The 7,255-nt window shown below is 43.7% G+C and overlaps 1 protein-coding gene across 1 annotated transcript in view; it reads left to right on the plus strand.

Annotated features, from left to right (window-relative positions):
- GPI (glucose-6-phosphate isomerase) overlaps positions 1-6,471 on the plus strand; it is a 54,818-nt gene extending 48,347 nt beyond the window's left edge. The window contains exons 13-18 of the mRNA XM_061594588.1: positions 613-742; positions 1,180-1,256; positions 2,731-2,859; positions 4,933-5,008; positions 5,114-5,180; positions 5,936-6,471. Coding sequence (XP_061450572.1) covers positions 613-742; positions 1,180-1,256; positions 2,731-2,859; positions 4,933-5,008; positions 5,114-5,180; positions 5,936-6,059 — 603 coding nt within the window. The 3' untranslated portion in view covers positions 6,060-6,471. The remainder of the gene's footprint in view (positions 1-612; positions 743-1,179; positions 1,257-2,730; positions 2,860-4,932; positions 5,009-5,113; positions 5,181-5,935) is intronic.
- The last annotated feature ends 784 nt before the right edge of the window (positions 6,472-7,255 follow it).

Genomic DNA, 7,255 nt, shown 5'->3' on the forward strand with positions numbered 1-7,255 from the left:
ATTCCTCCTTAGTTGGTCAGCTTCTGCACCCTAGATCCAAGCTTACAGTCTCAGAGTGGAATGAGAATTCTTAAATAAGCATGGTTCAGGGAAGTATCTGTTTGAGTCTGAGGGTTATCCCACCAAATGACAGTTGTGGCTTAGTGGGCCACAGGTTGCTTCATTGACTGTCCTATGTGCACCCCTCCTGGTGGCGCACAGATCAGTGATATCTTTCCTTTATGATGGTTGATTCTAAGTAGTATATAGTCCAGCTGTATCTGACCAGGCGGTGTTTTTTAAAAAACCTGGAGCAAAGACCAACTTTGCTTGTGCTCTCCCCAGCAAGGTCTGCCTGGCACCATTATTTACATCCTTTTGGCGCCAGGTAAAAACTTTATCTTCTCCCAGAGATTTGATGGATTATGAAGATTTGGCTATCTGTTTTTTTGCTGCTGTTTTATTGGGTCTGTTTTGTAGGTTATTGGATGGCTCTTATTGTAACATTCTTTTTCTCATTTTATGTTACAGTTTGTGCTCTTAAATTTTTGTAAATTGCTTGGAGACTTCTGTGGAAAGTGGTAAATTGAATACACACTAATAATGAATAGTAATTTTTCTGCTGTTGCTTAGGGAGACATGGAATCTAATGGGAAATACATCACCAAGGAGGGCACTCGTGTAGACTACAATACTGGGCCAATTGTGTGGGGTGAGCCTGGAACCAATGGGCAGCATGCCTTCTATCAGCTGATTCATCAAGGTATGGTGAAAAGTGAATTGTATATTCTGGCAATTTTAGCAGAGCCAGTTACTCTACAGTTAGAAGGCACTTTGGAGGTCATCTAGCCCAGGAGCTTCAATACAAGATCTGTACTTATAGCATCCCTGCCAGATGCCTGTCTAGACTCTGCTTAAATAAAGGACAGAGCACATCACATCTCAAGGCAGTCTGTTCCACTGTCAGTTTCTTCTAATTTTTTGCTGAAATCTGCAGATTCCACCTTATTCATTGATTTTTATCCCATGTTTCCTCCAAGAAGCTTAAGGTGGCATACAGAGTTCTCCCCCTCCCTGCTTAAAAATAAAGCAACAAAGTGGAAATAGTTTCAAATAGTTAATCTTGTAGAATATCAAGTTTTCTCAGTGATCTCTGTAAAGTAATCTTTAAGTGAAACTTGGTTCCCATCTTTGTTGTAGGAACACGTATGATCCCATGTGACTTCCTAATCCCGGTCCAGACGCAGCACCCTATCAGAAAAGGCCTGCATCACAAGGTAAAATAACTCGTAACCAATGGCATGTTTTCAAAACAGCTTCCTACACATGGGAGACTTGCATACTGTGGAGAAGCCTAATCCTACACTTTCCGTGTAGCAAGAGATTTTTATTTGGGGATATAATTCACATGAAACAGAGAAGTTCCTTTATACCAAAGTCAGATCACAGGTTCATAGAGCCCAGTCTGGTGCCCTCCAGCTGCTTTTGACAATGACTGTCATCAGCTCCAGCCAACACAACCTTTGGCAATGTGGGCTGGGATCAAAGCATCTGGAGGGCACCAGGTTGAGGAAGGCTGACTTGGAATAATATGGAGAAGTTGTGTTTCCCTATTTTGAACATGATGGTTCAGGCTTTGAATAAAGCTGTGTATTCTACCTTTAAAATTCACCAGGAAAATCTGCAGCCTGTATAAAATAAGTAAATTGGTCAAAACTGCATTATTTCTTTGACATAATTCAACATTTTTTACTGTGTTTTGCATAACTTGGCTTGACTTATTCCATGATGCACATTTTAAGACTGAAGCCCAGCTCTTGCCTTCTGAGATTTCAGCATGAGCTGGTCTATGCCCCAGTGGAGTCATAGGTGATACATTTCTCTTAAAGGGAGGTGGTTGTGGCTAAGGGCCTTGGCCTTCAACAAGAGGTACCATGTGCTTTTATCACACTACATGTGTTAACTGGCTTACCAGAGCCAGGATCTCTGTCATCAGCAAGTTTTTTGTAAATGGCCACTGCTAATAAGCCATCTGTACCTTTCTGGATTTCATTTCCTTCTTACCTCAGTATTCACAACCCCCCCCCCCAAAATACCCTATAACATGTGTACCTATAATTCCAGATAACACTTCATGCATCTGATGGAATGGACTATAGTCCACAAAAGTTTGTACCATGATAAATTTGTTAGTCTTTAAGGTGTCACAAAACTCTTGGGGTTGTTTACTTGTTTGCTGTACTTATGCAGTTGGATGGCAATTACTAAAGCAGGTGGACTAGCAATTGAACATGCCATCCTTAACACCCCTCTCCTTTTTTAAAAAAAAATATATAATTGCATAATATAGACATGTTATAAGTTTAGAAAGATTAAGCTTCTATTCATATACAATCTTAGAAATACTAGGAATTGGCTCAAATATGACATAAGCAAACCAACATTATTAAATGGTGCTGAAAATTACTTGTATTACATTACTGGAATTGGGGTAGATTACATACTTAGTTCTCTTTTCATATATTGCATGACCAGCCTCCAACTCTCCAAACTTACTTTGTAATTTCCTTGTTTCTTTAACATTATTGTTAGTTTAGCAACTGCCGTTTACTCCCATAATTTTCTAATTCTTTTCTAGTTTCTGACCAAACTTCTTTCATACATTAAAGCACTCCACACTTGGATACGATTGTTTTTTGGTAATCTCAAGTCATTCGTGTAGTTCAACAAGATACCTCTCCTTTCCATTAGATTCTTCTGGCCAATTTTCTTGCTCAGACAGAAGCCTTGATGAAAGGGAAGACCTCGGATGAAGCTCGTAAGGAGCTGCAGGCTGCAGGGCTTACTGGAGATGCTCTGGAGAAGCTTCTTCCACACAAGGTACCTTAGTGTCAGCATCCTTCTAAGTGTCCCTTGAGTCATTTGGGACATGCAGTTCCCAAAGTACTCACAGGACATCCTTATGGTTGGAGCAAGATGGGTAACCCAATAACCTGGAGCCTCAGACAGGCAAAGACTAGCTTAACTTTGCCTTTTTATTTATTTATTTATTTATTATTTCAATTTATATACCGCCCTTAGCGAAATAGCTCTCAGGGCGGTGAACAAACAAAATAAAATACAATATATCATAATAAAAATACAAAAACATATACAAACAAACAACGAAAAGCACAGCAAAAACAAAATAAATACTACAAAAATTAAAATACAGATTAAAAGATTAAAAAAGTTAAGAAGATTAAAATGCCTGGGAGCATAAAAAGGTCTTTACCTGGTGTCAAAAAGATGGAAGTGTAGGCTCCAGGCGTACCTCTTCGGGGAGGCTGTTCCACAACTCAGGGGCCACCACAGAAAAGGCCCTAGATCTCGTAACCACCCTCCGGGCTTCCCGATGGGTTGGTACCCGGAGGAGGGCCTTAGATTCTGAACGAAGTGAACGGGTAGGTTCATAGCGAGAGAGGCGTTCCACAAGGTATTGAGGTCCCACGCCGTGTAAGGCTTTATAGGTCAAAACCAGCACCTTGAATCTCGCCCGGAAGCAAATAGGAAGCCAGTGCAGACGCGCCAGGACAGGTGTTATATGCGAAGACCGACTGGTCCTCGTCAACAATCTGGCAGCTGCGTTCTGCACCAGCTGAAGCTTCCGAACTGTCTTCAAGGGCAACCCTATGTAGAGCGCATTACAGTAATCCAATCTTGAAGTTACCAGAGCGTGGACAACGGAGGCGAGGTCGTCCCTGTCCAGATAGGGGCGTAGTTGGGCTACCAGACGAAGATGGTAAAACGCATTCCGTGCCACCGAGGCCACTTGGGCCTCGAGAGACAAGGAAGAGTCGAGAAGAACCCCCAAACTACGTACCTGTTCTTTCAGGGGGAGTGTAACCCCATCCAGAACAGGGTAAGCATCCACCATCTGAGCAGGGAAGGCGTTCACCAACAATGTCTCGGTCTTGTCTGGATTGAGTCTCAGTTTATTAGCTCTCATCCAGTCCATTATCGCGGTCAGGCAACGGTTCAGCACATCAACAGACTCACCTGAGGAAGATGAAAAGGAGAAATAGAGCTGCGTGTCATCAGCGTACTGATGGCAACGCACTCCAAAACTCCTGATGACCGCACCCAGCGGCTGCATGTAGATGTTGAAAAGCATGGGGGACAAGACCGATCCCTGGGGGACTCCACAATGGAGAGTCCATGGTGTCGAGTGATGTTCCCCAAGCACTACCTTCTGGTGACGATCTGCGAAGTAGGAGCGGAACCACTGCCAAGCAGTGCCCCCGACACCCAACTCCGCGAGTCTCCCCAGAAGGATACCATGGTCGATGGTATCAAACGCCGCTGAGAGATCAAGGAGAATCAACAGAGTCACACTCCCCCTGTCCCTCTCCCGACAAAGGTCATCATACAGGGCGACCAAGGCTGTTTCGGTGCCAAAACCGGGCCTGAAACCGGATTGAAACGGATCTAGATAATCGGTTTCATCCAAGAGCGCCTGGAGTTGGCTGGCAACCACCCGCTCCAAAACCTTGCCCCAAAAAGGGACAATCGCCACCGGTCTATAGTTATTCATATAAATGAAAGCTTTCACTGTTTTAAAAAATGAAACTCAGTAGCTGAACACTTCATCTGCTTTGAGGTAGTATCGCAGTAGAGCCTCATACGAGAAGCCAGGTCCCTGCCTCAAGAACACTACCAATCTAAGCTCTCAGTGAGGGCCAGGCCCAAAACAAGGGATGAGTGTGTGTGGTTGAGCTTTGTGTTACGAATGGAAGGGATGCAAGTGTTCAGTCACAAGCTTGATGAAGGAAGGATCTAAATAAGTGGTGCGCCATGTAGGTGTTCTGGTTTTGCATTGGTGTATTGTTCTGGAAACAGTAAGGTGAATTATTAATGGGTGTCTGAAGGTTGGAGTGTAATAATAAATGTATTTCTCCTGTGTTTTCTTTAAAGGTCTTCGAAGGAAACCGCCCAACCAATTCCATTGTGTTTACTAAACTTAACCCATTCATTCTTGGAGCCTTGATTGGTAAATCTCTTCCTCTTGAGTATTTGTGTTCAAAGTATGCGTTGTCTTAATGGACTTGCTATTAATGCTGCCTGTCTTCATTTCCCCTCTTTAATCTGTTCACAGCCATGTATGAACACAAGATCTTTGTTCAAGGAGTTGTGTGGGATATTAACAGCTATGACCAGTGGGGGTAAGTTGGTCTTGTGTGTGGGTGTTTGTGTGTATATAGGCTAGGTGTTCCTTGTAAAATGCTCTCCTAGGTGTTAGAATCCCACTGAGCTCCTCAAGACAACTGTAGGGTGAACTTGTTTTGAAATGGAAGAATAAGCTATTTGTATCTTCACAAGGTTGACCTCTTGACAAGGTTGGGCTGATCTTCACTGCAACCAAAGTGTGTCAACAGTGGAACCCATTGTGTGGCATACTCTTCTTTAGACAACCTGGCGGCACTTGTTGTTATAGTCACTGAAAAAGCTCACACTTTTTGTTGTTTTATATACATGGCATGAAACATCATATAACACACTGGATCCCATCTCTTGTAGCGAAGGAAGAAATTGCAGGCCATCTCTATTAATGTCCATTTAAGTGAATGCACACATTCTGGGAAATTATTTGTGTAAATGATACTGGGTCGCTTCTGTGCCAGTTTAAATAGCTCCTGCCAGTGTGGGTCAATAGATAGTATGTATCTGGACTGAGAAGGCCTGAGATCAAAACCATGCTCAACCACAAAGCTTGTTAGTGGACCTTAGGTTGTTTTTCAGCCTAGTCTACCTCCATTGGGTGGTTGTATGCATGATGATTTATCCAAGCTGCCCTAAGCGCCTTCGACCAAAGCCAGAATAAGTGCAGCACCTGTCTAAGCCAGCCTTCCCCAACTTGGCTCAGCGTTTGGCCTCCAGCCTGAATTCTTTCTTTTCCTTTCCTTTTATTAAAAACTAGTGTTGAGCTTGGAAAGCAACTGGCAAAGAAAATTGAGCCAGAACTGGAATCTGATGAGCCAGTAACATCGCATGATGCCTCCACCAACGGTCTGATCAATTTCATCAAGAAACACCGAGCCTGATCCAAGAGTGGGGAGACCCTGACAATCCAACTGCCAACACCCAGATCGATGTAGTTTCTGCTTTGTTAACAAAATGGCACCTTTTCACCAGTTCTGGCCTCTTTTCACGTGGTAGTTATTGATGGTTAGCTTTGTTTTGCATTTTAAGTGTTGTTGCAAATGAAACCTTTTTTTAATCTTGCGAGACCTGGAAATGTTGTTTTAGTGACTGTTTGTGGCAGCTGAATTATAACTGTTGGGTTCTGTGTCCCTCACTTCTTCCTCTCGGCTCCAGCTAAACATTGTAATGCCTAGATGGAAATGGCATAACGAGGCAGCAAAGCTCCTTTCTCCCACACTATGTCTTGTGAAGCCAGTGCAAGTGTAAGACCCCCAGCCTTACTTGTGCAAGATTATACCAGAATTAACCAAACTGCTTGTGTTTCTTTCTCTTTATTTTCTGAGATGGACATCATGGGGAAATCAGTTTTCTAGTGTTACGAGAAATAAGAGAGCTCTGGACCCACCATGAAAAATTAGAAAATTAAGAACAATTCTGCTGCATCAGACGGAGGGTCCTACATCAAGCTTTGCTTTGGAGGAGTCCATAGGCGGGGTGTGAAGAAAACAGCCGCCTTCTGCTGTTGCTCTTTATCACCTGGTATACACTGATGCTCAACCCCTGAACAACAGCCTTTTCCTCATAAAGGCTCCCAAGTTCAGAAATGGCATGTCTGCCTTAGGTGGGCTCCTGCTGGGAGGAAGGGCGGGATATCAATCAAATAATAAATAAATAAATCTGCAGGAGACCCCAGCTTCAATTCCAAGCAGCTCCAGGCCAGCCTGGGATGTCTTAGAGAGCTGCTGCCAGTCAGTGTTGACAATACTGGACTAGATAGACCAATGGGCTGCCCGTATACTACGCACTGCATCTTCCTATAGTTAATTGCCTTTGGTAAACCTGTCCGTAAATTTCTCCAGTTCCCTTTTTAAGCCATTTAAGTGAGGTGCATGTTGTGTTCAACAGGGCTGCCTTTTCTCTGTCCTGAATTGATTGCCAGTTAGTTTCACTCCAGGTTCTAGTATTCCCTGGAGGTTCCTGGAGAGCAGTCCTGACTCTTGGGATGGATCCTCCCTCTGGCTGTGTAGGCAGGGCCCACTTCTAAACGCCTCACCCAGGGGAGGGGCCATCCCTGCTCTCCAGACCGGCCCTCCCT

This window comes from Rhineura floridana, chromosome 13, assembly GCF_030035675.1.
Source record: "Rhineura floridana isolate rRhiFlo1 chromosome 13, rRhiFlo1.hap2, whole genome shotgun sequence".
NCBI lineage: Eukaryota > Metazoa > Chordata > Lepidosauria > Squamata > Rhineuridae > Rhineura > Rhineura floridana.